The 17767-nt window shown below is 29.3% G+C and overlaps 1 protein-coding gene and 1 pseudogene across 4 annotated transcripts in view; one reads left to right on the top strand and one right to left on the bottom strand.

The window, feature by feature from the left end:
• SK (small conductance calcium-activated potassium channel) overlaps positions 1-17767 on the bottom strand; it is a 237333-nt gene that overhangs the window by 60557 nt on the left and 159009 nt on the right. For 2 of the 4 annotated variants that reach the window (XM_076405133.1, XM_076405132.1), the window contains exon 4: positions 10969-11220. The exons of the other annotated variants lie outside the window; for them this stretch is intronic. In XM_076405133.1, coding sequence (XP_076261248.1) covers positions 10969-11220 — 252 coding nt within the window. The remainder of the gene's footprint in view (positions 1-10968; positions 11221-17767) is intronic. 4 annotated transcript variants of the gene reach the window in all.
• On the top strand, positions 2265-4823 carry LOC143197353 (uncharacterized; annotated as a pseudogene).

Raw genomic sequence — 17767 nt, 5'->3', positions numbered from 1 at the left:
TGCTTCGAGTCAAAATTGCCTAATAATTACTACAAATAGTTAGTCAGTATGTATTTGAATACAGAGGAATAGAAAGTTATCAAAAAGTAGGCAATACTATTCAGAAATAAACCATATGGGCCTGTTACTATTAGTTTATTTATCAGACAAATGTAATATAATTATTTTTAACACGAGAAAAAACCTTGGTTGGGTTAGAAGACTCTTTAGGAAATGAAAAATAGTCCGGAAAAGAACCACAACGTCATGGTCATATTCCCTGAGAAGAACATATTATGTCGAAATAGACTTGAATATAATTTTAAAGCTAACGGTGAATCATACCATCCCCAAATTGTGACATACAAGGTCTATCATGGACGCCCTTAAAACAACCGATAATATGTATTTTGGTATGCTGAAAGCGAAAGTAATATAGAAAAAATCCAAGACGTCAACTTGGAATTGGTTCTTTGTAAATTCGAATGCGAAAACCACGGTGGGCAAGTGTCGCGAATTTAAAATATTTGCATATTGGTCGAACAACAAGCTAGGTTTACAAAATTCTCATACTTTTTGTGTCTGTGGGACATTAAAGATCGAGCAAATCACTGGACGAAAATAGTTGGTTCATTAATTGATAAATTTAGGTAACGTTATTTTTCCGCCAGGACTTATAAAACTGGAATTGATTTGTTATGATATGTATTGATAATAAAGATGAGCAATTCGCAAAATTATTTTCCATTGATGGAGATTGCTTTAGATACATAGTTTCCAAACTTCTCAAAGGGAGTCTGGAAAAGCTTATGAGTGATCTATAATTCAACACATCCTTAAAAAGAATGGTGAATTGCTTTTAAGGAAATTTAACCACAAATACCTTAACTATAAAGAAATGCTAAAATAATTTTAAAAGTACTCGACCACATTACAGAAAATTTGGAAAATTTTGAATGAAAAGCAAGGTTAACGATATCAGCAGGCCACTTTTTTTGTAATAATCTGTAATAATTATATGAATTTACAAAATCCCTAATTATGTAATGCTAGAATATATGTAATTAATGATGTAATTGTAATAGTTAGGAACAATAACGTTGCAAGTTTATTTGCTTTGAATCGAAATTATTGGACTTAATAGAAACTTTTAAATGGAAGAAACTTAACCCATATATATTTCTTCTTATCTACGTTACCTTCAGGCTTGGCTTTAACGTGTGCTAAAAAGTTCTTGGATTTTTCCGTCTTTTCCTTTTTCTCGACGTAAATGTATTACAGTTTGATTGGCTGTGAGCTTTGCCGAAATTTACATTTCTAGATACCATCTTAATATGAATATGTAATGTCGTTCGATAGGATATAGGACTTCCTTTCTTTTGAGAACGGATATATAAGAAAAAAGTTAAATTTTGTAAAAAACTGTATCTTAACTTGACACAATATTATTTATAGTTTTAATCGTTATATTATCCCTTCAAATAACACTTCAAAATTAATTATATGATTAATATTATGCATTAAGTCTTCATTTTTCGATATCAATTATGAGGCTGCATACAATTATATTACTAGTAGGACTTTGAATCCGTTAAAAGTTCTATTCTGGCTTATCCAAACTTCTAAAATGTTCTCCCGAGAGCTTTAATCTGGATAATTTTTCATCGATTCGAACATACACCAATTAACGTTAAAAACTATCTCAGGATTTTGCGGAAATGGAAACGCCAAAGAGGAGAAAAGCTTAACTGGGCTCCCACTTAACTGAAAATTCAGCAAGAAAACTAAAATCCAAAACTTCCCACGAAATATAATGTCGGTTTGGTCTGGAGATGTTCGATTTAATAAAACTTTTCCTAATTCTCTGGATTGAGAAGCAGGAGGTATTGAAAATTTCAATCAACTGAAAGTTATTATTAAGTAATTGCATTTCAAATTTCAGTCATAGTAATAAAAGCTTTTAAGCTATATTGATACTCTTAATAAATAATTAAACGATTCTACGAAAAAAATTTCGTTCTTTGCCCTAAAGTTTATTTTATAATTTGCTTAGTTATGAACAAAACCGAAAAGAAAATACCTTTTTTTTTGGTATAAAGTTTGCTTTTTAATAGTTATAGTAATAATACTCATATCTGAATTTTTTATAAATTTTAATTATTTTTAATATCTTTGAAAATACCTTGCGATCAGAATGGGGTTTAAACATACACACAGAGCTGATGGATAGCACTAGAATGATAAACAACGATCAGGTATTTTGTGCAAATCTAGAATACTGTGAAATGTCGTCGCGAAAGTGTAAATATGATGCTGATGCAGTTTGTTATATATATGGGCAATTTATTAAAGTTCGAGACGTAAAATACGAATTAAATACATCTCACGTTCTCTGTGAAGCCTACGATGCCCTGTTCGGAAACAAGACAGGACATGGGCTCCACATTTTGCTTGTAATAATTGTAGAAGATGTTTGGAAGGTAATCAGCAAATTTTAATTAAATGGTGAATTAAATACAATAAACATGTTAAATTCTATTTCTATATCTTAGGTTAGTATCAAGATGAGAAAAGGTCAATGAAATTTGCAACACCAAAGATCTGGCGAAAACCAAAAATCACGTTAACGACTTTTGCATTGTGAATCCAAGTAAAAAACGTAGAGGTAAAAATGCAAAACCTATCGCATATCCTGATCTATAATCCTCTTCTGCTCCAGTCTCACATGATCTGATACGACCAGTACCCGAGCCACCGAAAAAATTTTCGCGGAAAAGTAGCTCATCTCTTAGTTCTTATAAAAGTAATTCTGATAAGCAGTTTTTACCTGCACCAGAACAATCAAAACATCATCTTATTACCACAGAAGATTTTAGTGATTTAATTCGGGATTTAAATATAACAAAAAGTAAAGCAGAGCTTTTAAGCTCTCGCTTAAAACAGTGAAATTTGCTTGATGATGTTAATATCATGGATCATTATCATTTATTCAGAGGTAGAACCTATGAACATAAAAGAAAAAGTAAAAGCGTGCACTTTGTAAATTACATTCTACTTTTTGTAAGTTATTTTGATAGTAAAACTTACTAAAAATAACTAAAATGTTCATTTAAGTGGTTCAATTAAAATTTAGTTTATTAAAAATTAATTTTCAAATAAAAATTAACATCATAGATTTTGAAAAATATCGTTCAAGCGGTTTCCTAAATAAAAAACAAACTATTTCATGCCACATATCTTTTTTTCTTCTAATTACGGCATAAAGAAATGGAATTTAATTCTTTAAAATCAAAGTCAAATTTTGTGTTGACCCGTGTTATGGTTTATTTTAATATTAAAAAAAAATTGAGGATTTTTTATACATATTTTAAAATCTCCTTTTACCAACTATGGGTTTATCTAGACTGGACCTAAAGCTTAACGTGGGCTCCGAGCCACGGTCCTCAGCAATAAGCCTATCGACTGGCGAGTGACCAATTTTAGAAATCATCCCAGAAGACATCCGGTCTTACCCAGCCTGGTAACTGACGTGACTGGGATCATTTTCCTTGTCGGATTTTACACTCTTGCCTAGAACATTCACAAAATTTAAACAATCACAAACACAAATTTACGACCATGCCCCAGCAGTATTTGAACCCGCGGTTATCGCAACAGTAGGAGGACCGTCCCATCGCCTTTACCAGTGCGCCACCAAGCCGGCAAATTGAGGATTTAATCGATGGGTATAGTAAAAATGATAAAAAAAATTATATTCAAATTACTAGCTACAAACTAATTACAGACGAAAATATTCAGCTTATTATTCTATTATTACTTAAAAAAAACATTAAATTTATTCTCTTTTTATATACCATTAATCTATATACTTAGTTAGCCTCACATAAAACAAAACAATTAAAAAACTTCGAAAAACTATTTCAGAATAGCTGATTAAACAATTCCTAAAGTGGATTGGGGAAACCTTTTATTCTAGGTGACAGTAAAATAAAGCTCGCATACCAAGCACTTTTTCGATGAACAAAAAAGCTCTGCTCATATTAGTTATATTATTTAGTACACCAATTAGTTTTCTTACTCACAGAACTTTAGAATTATTTTGTGAATTATTTTACTGGTATTATTTTGTGATTTATTAAAGAGTCGAATTCGATTGATGGCCATCGTTGTGTCATCTTTTTGCTTTCTATTGTTCCCTTTCGATTAGTCCTGAATTGTCAGGAATGGGAAAGCGATGAGGGATGACATATTGATATTTGATTAAGGCTACATCTGGTAAATTTGCGAATATATGTGAATTAGTCTGTATTGGAAAGTCCTACAGGGTTTTGATTTTTGATGTTCTTTGAATTGATTTTTATTTAGAGTGCGTTTTTGATAGGGTAATCATTCGATTATATGATTTATTCAATTCTTGTGATTATTATGAATTATATTATGGTTATTTTAGGATTTTTTTTGTAAATAACTTCAGTACCAATGGTAATTAATTAATTAATTTTACTTTACATCAAATTTGTTTTGTCATAATATATAATACATTCTTTATTATAACTAGGTGATATGGTACATGTCCTTAAAACTTTACTAACCGAATTCATCGTAACGATACCCATCTTGGTGCTTAAGGTGAGATTTTAGAAGTTACTAATTTCAAGGTTTTTTTCCTTCTATACATTGGCGCATCATTTTTTATTATTAGACATTTAACTATAAGTTCTTGTATATGATTGGATTAATGAAATCATTATTTATAATCTCCTAAATACTGATATCCTTAAAGTTTCTTATCGTAGGTTTCACCAAAATTTGGAGACCTTCTGGGACGCCTTTTATTTGATTAAAATATAGTTAGAGCTACATTAATCAATACTTTCTAAGCGATCTTCTACATGTCAATACAGTTATAGTATGTTACGGAAATCATATAATAACACTTATTACTCCCGGGAAGATTGTTGAAATTCGAAGAGATTAATAAAAAAATACTGATTTTATTCACTAAAATGCTACTAAATGACAGGTCAATTAAAAAGTCGCCGTCCTACCACAGTAAAACAATTTTTTTTGGCAAAATAAGTTTTCTTTTATTCAATATAATTCCCTTTAAGGGCGATACACTGATTATAGCGACCCTCGAACTTTTCGGTGCCATTTTTGTAGTACGATTTGTCCTTTGCTTCAAAATAGGTCTCAGTTTCGGCGATCACCTCTTCATTAGAGGAAAAGTTATTCCCAGAGAGTATTCTCTTGAGATCTGAGAATAGGAATTAGTCGCTGGGGGCCAGATCTGGAGAATACTATGGATGAGAAATCAATTCGAATTTTGTTACGCAATAGGTTTGTTTGGAGCGGGTTCATCGTGTGCCGTCCAATCGGATGATTATCAATTGGAATTCGGAGTGAAATGATGGATGTTTCATCCATTCTCACATATCGCCGCAAAAACTCTGGTTTATTACCCTTGATCATGTTCAAACACTGCTCCGAATTATCAACTCGTCGTTGTTTTTGGTCAAAAGTGAGCTCACGCGGCACCCACTTTGCACAGAGCTTTCTCACACCCAAATATTCGTGAATAATATGTTGTACACGTTCAGTTGATATCTTTAGAGTGTCTGCTATTTCATTTAATTTCAATTTATGGTCATTCAAAATCATTTTGTGGATTTTTAAAATTCTTTCGTCGATAACAACCGACCCTTTTGAGTGTCCACTGCGTTCACCGTCTCCGGTGCTCATTTCGCCATCTCTAAACTTAGCATACCAATCCTTGATGGTTGATTTTCCTGGGAAAGTATTCGAAAACTCGGCATTAAGCGAATTTTTTGCTTCAACTGTATTTTTTTCCTTCAAAAGCAATATTTTAACAGGCGAAACTCATTTTTTATCAATTTTTTTCACAATATCAAAAGTTGCTTCACTCAAAATGCTATAATTCACAAATTAATGATTCGACAGCTGTCAAATTTATATACACATCTTTTAAGGGTTAGAGCTAACTAAGCAACATATGGATTTAATTCTAGTAGCGCCATCTATGTGTCATCTAGCGCCATCCTGTTATTATTATCATCATTAAGTAAATATATTTTATGATTAAGTGTCATTCTGAATATACCGAATTTGTTTTGAGAAAACTAATATAACTGTTACGAACTATAAAATAAAATATCGCGAGAAAATAAATGGAAAGCAAATGTTATATGTCTGTGTGCGTGTGTGTGTTTTAATTTAAAACATCCCTCAAACACGTACGGTTGGGATAAACTTTTCGGTTATTCATAAATCTGTCGGCAGGATATCCCAGTAATACCCAACAGGAGTGACCTACGATTTGTGACATCGAACTGGGTGGCCCCAAACATTTCTCGATTATTCCTTTTCCGTGTTATTAGTCATGCTTTTTTTTCATCGCATTTTTTTTATTATGAAAGTTTTAGGGCCCATGGGATTATTGCCTTATTTTTTTGCCGAGAAGAAAATGCGAAAAAGGAATTTTGTTCTTATGTACATGTTATTCTGTATACTTCTTGTACCAAATTAGAAATTGAAATATTCTCTTACTTATTCTCCAGTAAATTATATTTTACAAGAGGCACATGTACATAAAACAACGGGGGAATATAAATTACTTCTAAAAGAAAATACAACAATAATAAAAACGAAATTAATTATTTATAATTCTCTAGTTTAGACGTTAAAAGGGGGTTACAAAGATATATATCATGATGAGAATTTAATTAGTCATTCAGTTAGTTCCAATGTTGTAACTTAGTTAATTAATTATATATAACTTAAATTATATCTTCTAGTCACTAAGGAAGTTTATTATTTATAGTTTTACATGTATATAACAAAAAAAAAATACCCGCAAAACTTCAATCTCCTTTAGCTGTCGGATCTTTTATCCAAAACTGCTTATAGCAAGGTTGTTAAACTTCAGGAAACTAAGAGTTTTTACTCTACCATAAGACGAAAATTCCCAGGATAGAAAATGTTTAATAGTTCGGATCAATACTGAAAAGGTATTAGTTCAATCGCTCCCAAGTTTTAGTTTCTTTTTTTATGTGCTCGCACATTTAAAAATTAAAAACTTCTATACTTGATTGAGTAGTAAGTAACTAAGAATAATGAAACAGTATATAATAACACTATATTAATAAATGAACAGTAATATAAAAACAAAATAAAATATGGCAACGTTTATAAACTGAAGTACAAATAACCTTAAAATTAATCCGTTTTAAGTTTGATATATTGGCCTTTAAATATTAACAAAAAAACATCCATCTTCACAAAGCGTACCTGAGGAATAAAAATGATACAAACAAGAATAATCCCCCATTCCCCCCACCCCCACAGTAGGGATCTTTTTCAAGCCCGACTGGTGAAAGGATGTTAAGAAAAAAGAAGGATCAGGCAGAGTTTTTTTGGCTGAACACCTTACAGTTCAACTGGAGCTTAATAGTTTTCGATCAATACCAAAAAGAGATTAGTTCAAATGCCTTTCTGGGACTGAGAAAAAGCAAAAATTCGTTAATTAAACTGTGAAAGCGTTAAAAAATAAATTGTAAGGGTCGTAAAAATATTAAGGACATTTATACGATTATTTTTCACAAATAAAAATGATATACTGCCTGAAAATGTCAAACTAATTTAAATATACGAGTGAATGTATTTCCCCATTGAGATGAGATAAAAAAAACATAATCTAAAAGGAGGCTACTAAAATGGATCATCTCTGTAGCCGGATTCTGCCAAAATGCATCATTTATACATGACATAGAGGAAATATATCTTTGGAAAAGGTAAAAGGATTTCTGTTAAGATGATGTCTTTTAACTAGAGGAAGTAGTAAGGTTGTAATGGACGTATTATATCGTATTATTTCTGTCTATAGACATTCTAATTTGGAAATATTTTAAAAATTTAATGGATTTTATTAACATCACTTGAAAACACTAATTAGAAAAACAATATTAATTATTAATTGTTGATTCATTTAAGTACATTTAGTATAATGTCTGTATATGTTTAGTATACTGTGTATATGTTTAGTGGTGTTTAATGACTCATTTTGCTACTAAGATACTGAGGATATGAAACCTGCTGAAAATGATACTAAATTATTTTATTGACAATTATTCCTGTAATTCATTTCCTGGACGCAGACTCATGAAATTCCTGCAATTTTCCTTTATTCCAGCCTTTATATTTTAGAGTCCTTTTTACTAACTAGGTTGGTTATAATTTCACAATAACCCACCAGTAATAGCTTGATTATCTTAATTTTTTAAGAAATAAGGCCCAGTGAGGACTCCAGTCCAAAATCTGTACCAAACAATAATGAAGCGTTCATTGAACACCATATACGACAATTTCGAGACCTATAGAATGCATCAAGATGACTGTCGGTTTAATCCATCCAACATCAGTTAATTTTTGAAAGCATCTATTTGGTAGTGACCAATTGATACAGCGTGTTATTGTACCCTATTTTATTCTAACTTAGAGAATGTCATGACAGTTATTATGCTATATTTAGAGTTACCAACCCTTTACCACACATATTATTGCCCATAAAAATTTAAACTGGGAACTAATTGTTAGCTAAGTTTCTTAGTTCACCTTAAGATGTAAGTCTTGGTGAAAATAAATTTGTTATAACTATAATCACACTAATAAATATTTACTTTATTTTTGGCATTACTAAATAAATTATGTAAGTACATTTCCAATCACTTTTTGTATCAAAAAGAAACAAAATATTTAGTGACAGGATGACTGAAAGATATATCTCAGACGTTAGCGAAACAATCTGTCCAATATCATTGAAATTTTAATGCTGCGAAACAACAATCTATACTTTGGACTTGATTATTTATTAACAAGATCATGACACATGATAAGGGTGTACCTACCTTATTCGAAATCAATATATATTTTATATTTTGGATACGAACTTTGCTCTCTAACCATAGGGCCAATACAAAAAAAGTCATTTTAAATTCAAACTGTCAAATTATTTAATCATTCAAAGTTGGAGGAAAACACGTGACTGTAGAAACTGAAATAAAAGTTTAGTTTTGTGCTACCACGAAAATGTCGCTCTATTTATTTTATTCAAGTTTTAGTACAAGCCTCTAAGTAAAAGGATGTTGGGACAGGGCAATATTTTGGAATTCTACAGTATATTTTACGACAAGGTGGCACCTTGTATTATTTTTATGATAGATGTTATTGCCCTTTTAAATTGTATGTTATATTACTAGACTGAAAGTAGACGAACGCTGTATCATATAAAACTATAAATTTGCTCCTAAGACTTGATATTGCCAATAATTTTATGGTTCTGTATTTATATCTCTAGTTTTGAAATGCCACGTCTTGAATATTCAATATTATTACGTATAGTTGAGAATAATATTTTATAATGTAAGAAAAAATTGAGACAATTTAAATTTCATTTCAAAATAGCTACCTAACCTCTAAATGCTTTTAATTTTATCTTCCAAATACCTGTAAAAAGGTCTCCTGTTGTCATTTCTTCAACATCTTAATGCCTATTTTAATTATGTCCCTATTGAAAAAAGAAATGATTTATCGTTTGATAATTATTTCAGAATGATTTTATAAATTTCGGGATAAGGCCACTTCAAGGAAGGACTATGATGGTAGTCATTTATTTAAAACTTACATTGTTGACCTGTTCACCATAAATATATCATAATTTAGTTTACTTAATTGTATTATCACTTTCATAGTTATAATAATATAGAAATGGTACTTCATAGTTTTATAAATTATGAATGTTTCGATATAATTAACTAAATCCATTTTCTAATCGTTCTGATTTTTGATACTACTAAGAAAACATTATATATAAATAATATAGGGTGAACCATCTGTTAATTGTTGTTTTAAATGCGCCTATAAGAAATTGACCGTTTTATCCTTAATAAACTTAGGAAATATAGAAGAAATATTATTGAAAAGACCACATATGCTTATTTCAATCTAATACGCCATGTAAGAAATCAAAATTGTCGGACTTGGGGTTATATAAACCCATATGTTACCATAACATTTTTTAATGGCATCATTAAAATTCATTAAAAATAAAAAGGTAACAGCATTACAAAACAAATGGAGAGCGTTACAGAACTATAGTAATTAGAGTTGCTAGCCATATTTTATTGCCTTACGTTATTTACATTCTCCAATATATTGAATAAAATATTTTCAGCCCTCTCTAAATACAGATAAAATAATCAGCAACACTCATGGCTCCTTTTATAATTAAATGAACTTTTCTTTTACTGAGTTACGAAATTATTTGTCGTCTGATATTTTATTATTATATTATCTAAAATTTCACAGATATTCAATGACATATTCCCATGTTTGTTTCTGAAATAATCTTGGAAAAATCAAAGTAAGTACCTAAGAACTATTTTAAAATTGATTATTTTATCAATAATTCTTTTAATGATACGCCAATTATTCTTAATCTTAAACTAGCTTAGTAGTGGATTCTTTTGGTGATCAATGTCAGATAATTTGGATTTGAGCTAATTTGTTTAATATTACCAGTCCTTCTGCATACGTCAATTGGCTGGCACATAGCTACTTGTTGAGGTTGTTTGTTGAATTTCATTCAGTTAAAGTTCTTTTCTATAAATAATCATTACAGTAAGTTGAACAGAGCAAATATATTTACAGTTCTAATTTCAATACTATAATAGAAATAACAACAGATGGCCAACCCTATATATATTACTAAATAACAGGTATGTAATGGGATATATAATATTTCGAAAATGTAATAAAAATGTCATGAATATATGAGGTAGCAAAATATAAAATTGTGATATATTACCGCTATAAACATGAAGTGAATTGTAGTGCAGTTTGTATCTTCCCTGCGATTGCCCGAACGGTTAGGGTATTTATAAAAAGGTTAGAGTGGTTTCTCGTCAGTCATACCTGGCGGAAATTGCGCATTGCACCATTGATTCTAAGAGAATCGGCAGCTATGCCGGCAATGCCTCCTGAGTCATGGTCTCTTAGCTGTCTGAGAGAAGTGGATGGGTGTGTCGCCCCCACATGATGGACACAACTGGTCCCGCAACATGGGGCTGCTGAAGCTTCTGGTTGAGAGCTTTGTCGTATTATCCTGGAGCTCGGTAATGTGGTGACTATCGCTGTGGGAGCGACTGGACATGAACTGCACGATACCTGGAATGTCAGCGACAAGTGCAATCAACATCTGGAGCTTATCAACCAATCCGTAACCATATTTAGACCCTTTGGAATTACTCTGATATTTTTTAAAACTAAATACAGACATAAACAACGTAATTAATTATATACACTTCAATATAAAATTTCGGAAATTCATCAATTATGTTTTAAGTGCAACTGATTAGCTTTAGAAAGCTGGTGCATTATCTCAACAAAACTATAATAAGTGACAGTTTATATCTGTATTTGTATTCCTTGATTTTGACATCGATGACAACTGTCTTCATATGATGCGACGTGGTACGCCCTCTGTGTTTAACAACACGTCTCGACGGTACCAAAAAACATTATCGAAATACAGTGACCAAATGACTGGCAATTCCAAAAGGCGACAATATATTTATCATCAAAAATAATAATAATAATAATAATAATAATAATAATCAAAACAAAACACTGTAGAAAAAGAAACCAAATTCGCTTTGTGGAATTGGTAAATAAATGGTGACGGTGTTCTAACATATGGGAGAGGAAAATAGAGATAGAGAGATAAAAAAGAGTGCAACAAGAGTGGCTAAGAGACAGAGAGAGTGCTCGGAGTTCAGTCAACTTTAAGGATAGGCAATTTAGCTTATCATAAATATATCTAAATCGGGAGTGATCAGTTTATTATAAAAATCGTAATGGCGGCTGAAATATGTTTCCTTTCGAATTGAAGGAAACCATACTTCAAATGATATAACACATTAAATATTAGAGCCATTCCAATTTATATAATGAAGGCAATTACTAGCATACGGGTATAGCGGCATATAATATGTACAATAAGCTATTTTAGGTGCTTCAGAGGAAACCCTTCAAAATAATTGATTTGTTCAATACATCACGAATACTCTATATATTGTTTTAATAATTATTACCCATTAGAAACTAATTAATTTATCAGCATTTATTTAGCAAACAACAGTAAATTTTGATCGGCTTTTATAATGACTGCTAAAAATGTGTGGTGTGTTATATATTTTGTATCAATTTTGATGGATTTTTTTTCAATTTTGGGCTTTATTGTTTAAGAATTCATCATTTACCACTTTTCTCTCCTTTTTGACAATTATTTTAAATCATGTCGAAAAAATAATATTTTTTTGAAGTTCTATCAAAAATAGTTTAATTTCATCTGTGTGTAAAAATGGACGTTCTGACATACTAAACCATACTGCATAAGTCTGAATAAGTGATAATACCTAGTGAATTACCTATAAAATTTATTTTTTCCATATATTCCCATGCATAATAGTACATGGTAGGATTCCCACGTCCTTAGCTTCTATATCAAACAGAGTGTGGAATTCTGGTTTTGTAAGAAAGTTTTGTACTATACTTCGACGATTCACATATTCTTTAACATCAGTCTTCATCAATATAACCAATTTATTCTCGAATCGAAAAACTTTTAAGGCTTTATCAATCATCTGATAGTAAATATTTATATACTTAGAGAAGAATCCAATATAACTTATACCATCTACTGGAAATCCCTCAAAATTAATTCATATTAATAAATATATTGAAAAATAGTCTAATCTAAACAAACCACAATCTAAATCGTTATGGGAAGTATTATTATTGAGTTAGTACTATATAATAAATATAAACTAAGTAAAATCAAATGATCTTTTAGCAGTCATAAATAATACCGTGCATAATTAACTGTTTACCATGCGATTCAAAGGACATATTCGATATTGTGGAAGAAAATAACAAGTCAACTTGCCACTAGGAGAATTAAAATCAGATGTAATACCATTTTGAGATGTGTACATGTGTGATATATGTTATAAACTAAATTAAACGTGTGGTAAAATGTATTCAAGAGGTTTTTTACAAAAGGTTTTAGAAGCACATTAAGGAAGAACAGTTATTTAAAGCGATACATTGCAACATAGCCACAGGAAAAGCCTTATAAACAGTTGACATTATGCAAAAAACCTCTTTTAATAAACTAAAATATAATTGATGAGTTTCTTTTAAAAAAATAAGAAAAGAACAAAACTAATAGAACGAAATATAATATAAATATATTCTAGTGTATTTACAACACCTACCTAGTAGTTAGTAACTTCTGTAACTTGCACACACTATGGTTTTAAACGGTATTTTTATAAACACTAGTTTTATTTCAACTATAGAGACCGTTCATCAGGGTTTAGATGCTGTAGCGGGTGTGAAACTACGGTGCTAAATGAATTAAATAGTAAATCTACTATTTCAATACTTGGGTTTTGTGTATGTGCATTGCACTAGCACTAAAAATATGTTTATGTTAATGTCATTTCGATTTAATGTATTGCTTATTCATAGATGATCAATAGTGTTGATATAAATATATTTTTTAAAAATTACTAAGGTATATTCAAACATACTTTTTCCGTGAAAAAGTATTAATAACTGCGTTCATTATATTCGGTTTTATAACTTTGTATATTGAATATTATGGTCCAACTGAAAAATGAGACAAATGCCTTCACTACATATTTAAAAACAATATTGTTTTTAACCGATTTTATCTATGTCATGAATCAAAGTGATATAGTAGATATATATAGAATATAGCAGATTAAATATACTAACATAGTAAAATGTCAAACATTAATTTGTGTCAATAATCCTCGCTTCTTAGTAGGGCAAAACGTTTTTTTCTGTTTAAATAATAATATTAAACAAAAATGGGTTAAAACCCTATTGCTTCTAAATAACATGTCATTACAGCTGCATTAACTATTCATTAGTTTAAGTTACGCACCCAAGGAAAGTCTTTGAGGCCAATAAAAAAAAACATGCCTTTTGGGAAGTATCCCTAGTTGAATGAGAAACTCTATGGTGAAGTTATAATAGATTATTTCATTCAAAACAACTTAGTTAAAGTAAAATAATAATGTTTTAAGTAGGTTTATTGTTAAATATATAATTAATTGTTGTTAAATGATCATATTATAGATTTTGTATTCGTTTTTATTACTTAACATAATTTTCATGATAATATATCTACAATATATCCAGAAATACATAATGGAAATCTAAGTATTAATTCTTAATTTATAATAGATACATTTCTGTTATTAATTCGTGAACTATTCATTAGGCATGAAACAATTAAATGATGGAACCTTTCTCTTAATGGCGAACTATCTATTTCATCTCGGGATAGAATTCCTTATACTGAACATCAAGACAATTAAATGCATGTAGTAGATAGCTGTCTATTCACACAATAATTTAATTAAATCTTTACGGAATTGTTGAGGTTCCGTTTCAGTGTTTGTAAAGAAATTACAAGTTGCCAGTTAGTGTATTTTTAATTTCTTCGAATAATCGATTTTTTAACTATGGTTTGACTTTAAGTCTGTTCTTATTTGAAATCAATAACGCGAAATTAATGATACTGCTTTTAATAAACAGCTAATTAAAAACAATTTGAAAGTTTATTAGAAACTTTATTAAGTTGATATAGTTAAGAATACAGAAATACATAATATATTAATTGAAATTAAATATTAGATTTGGTTTCATAAGATATTTCCTATAGGTGTTAATAAAAATAAAAATGAGACAGGTGCTTTCACTATACATTTAAAAACAACATCGTTCTTAACCGATTTTATCTATGTTATGAATCAAAGTGATATAGTAGATATATATAGAATATAGTAGATCAAATATACTAACATAATAAAATGTCAAACATTAATTTGTATCAATAATCCTCGCTTCTTAGTAGGGCAAAACGTTTTTTTTCTGTTTAAATAATAATATTAAACAAAAATGGGTTAAAACCCTATTGCTTCTAAACAACATGTCATTACAGCTGCATTAACTATTCATTAGTTTAAGTTACGCACCCAAGGAAAGTCTTTGAGGCCAATAAAAAAAACATGCCTTTTGGGAAGTATCCCTAGTTAAATGAGAAACTCTATGGTGAAGTTATAATAGATTATTTAATTCAAAACAACTTAGTTAAAGTAAAATAATAATGTTTTAAGTAGGTTTATTGTTAAATATATAATTAATTGTTGTTAAATGATCATATTATAGATTTTGTATTCGTTTTTATTACTTAACATAATTTTCATGATAATATATCTACAATATATCCAGAAATACATAATGGAAATCTAAGTATTAATTCTTAATTTATAATAGATACATTTCTGTTATTAATTCGTGAACTATTCATTAGGCATGAAACAATTAAATGACGGAACCCTTCTCTTAATGGCGAACTATCTATTTCATCTCGGGATAGAATTCCTTATACTGAACATCAAGACAATTAAATGCATGTAGTAGATAGCTGTCTATTCACACAATAATTTAATTAAATCTTTACGGAATTGTTGAGATTCCGTTTCAGTGTTTGTAAAGAAATTACAAGTTGCCAGTTAGTGTATTTTTAATTTCTTCGAATAATCGATTTTTTAACTATGGTTTGACTTTAAGTCTCTTCTTATTTGAAATAAATAACGTAAAATTAATGATATTGCTTTTAATAAACAGCTAATTAAAAACAATTTAAAAGTTTATTAGAAACTTTCTTAAGTTGATATAGTTAAGAATACAGAAATACATAATATATTAATTGAAATTAAATATTAGATTTGGTTACATAAGATATTTCCTATAGGTGTTAGTAATTCTTAGTACTCTTTTGATGAACATAATTGATACTATCCTATACATTGCGATAGGTTTACTAAAATATTCGCCACTAATTTTCTACTTTATTCAAAAGAAAGGTGCCGTGATTTTCAGGCATGGCTTACTTATTTACATTTATAATTACAATTCTGATAAATAGAGTAAATTCCGTATGATTTAGAGGAAAGAAGTGTCGAAGTGACTTGTCGAATATTGCCTTTAATAGAAGAAGAAAACATTTTTAATATATTTTCAATTAACAATGACTTCTGTAATTTTATAAAGAAAAATGGACGAGAAATTAATATTTTTACATAAAAAACCTAAAATTACTATAAAATTTTGTTTCATAGTACACAAAACATAAAAATATATGTTACATATTATAACCGTTCACGTAAGTACATTTTTAATTTGTTGTAGTTAATTTTAACATATTTTTGTTACAGTTTTGTTAAGATCGTATCGTAAACAGTGTTAACGAGTTTACCTAGTGCTAATGGAGATTATATCTTTAAAATTGTAATAAAGTCACGCCTTAACTTGGCTGATTTTATTTTCTGTTTATGACCTTTAACAGCTACATATTATGTGAAATTAAAATTTACAGTAGTAGGTTTTCGACTATTTTACTCTTAATTAACTATTGATGTCGCGTATTATCCTGAATTAACGTTTTTTTCCGATCAGAGAATAGTATAGTTTCCGGGTAAATTTAAATATAAAACCCGAATAATTTTTTTGATGTTCATAAATATATATTGCCTATTAAAAAAAAGTGTTCAGGAATAATGCCCCGGATATATAGTCATAAAATACAACCGAAATTGTTACTGGCTTCTGTCTTTGAAACCAGCATAAACTCAAGATATCTTGCGAACCAACTAAAATGGATAATATATTAGATATTATATCAGTTTGATTTTACATTATTGAGTATACAGATAACGTCTGAAAACTTAGTAGATTCCTTAAGGAATTCGTTTATTCGATCCTAAATAATTATTCGATAAAATTTAATAATTAAGTGCTCTCCTGAGCTCAACCAACTAGAATAAAAAACTCTAGTTAGTTTAAATACAGTAACTTTATAGATTAATAAATGGGGAAAATGAATATACATATTGTGAACAAGTTTTTTTTTTAATCTGAGATTTAATTTCTTTTAGAGTGGAAATGTAGTACTTATTTATCGAAATATAATCTTTTATAGCATAAAAACGTCCCAAGTTTTAATTGAATTTAATTTAATTTAATGTATTTTATATACTGATTAAGATGTAGAAAAAATAAAATTGCATTAAAAATGTTGATACCTGATATAATTATAATTATTCCAATGTTTTAGAATAATATTTTACAGTGATGATTTTATGATAAAGAATTATTAGTAAAAATGTTGTTATAATATTTTGACTATAAGGGAAAACATTGTAAAATGGCAACTATTTAAGCTCTGCCAGTATTCGTGAGCCAATTCCCATTAATTTTGAGTTAGGAAGAACCAATATAAATAAGAAAACATTATATTAGATTATTAGAGATTATAGATGGAAGCTTTTTATAATCTTTTATCATTATAGATGGATACTTTTTATATTCATACGAATGCATAAAGTAATGGATAAATTTAATGTGTTCCTTTTACATGTTCCTACTAAATCATTATTCTCTTAGCTTTTGCAGTGTTTTCTAGCGTAATTACAAAGTTTGATCAGTATTATTTCAAGTTTAATCAAGACAGATACGAATGCTTGTTAAAATTAATTACCGAGAATAATTAATAACAATCCGCATAAAGTCTAAAATTGAAATATCCCCTATTGAAATATCGTCAGAAACAGTA

This window comes from Rhynchophorus ferrugineus, unplaced genomic scaffold (assembly GCF_030347505.1).
Source record: "Rhynchophorus ferrugineus isolate W39M unplaced genomic scaffold, kcgeb_rfMv2 rfM5, whole genome shotgun sequence".
Lineage (NCBI taxonomy): Eukaryota > Metazoa > Arthropoda > Insecta > Coleoptera > Curculionidae > Rhynchophorus > Rhynchophorus ferrugineus.
This window is presented reverse-complemented; position numbering and strand designations above follow the sequence as displayed.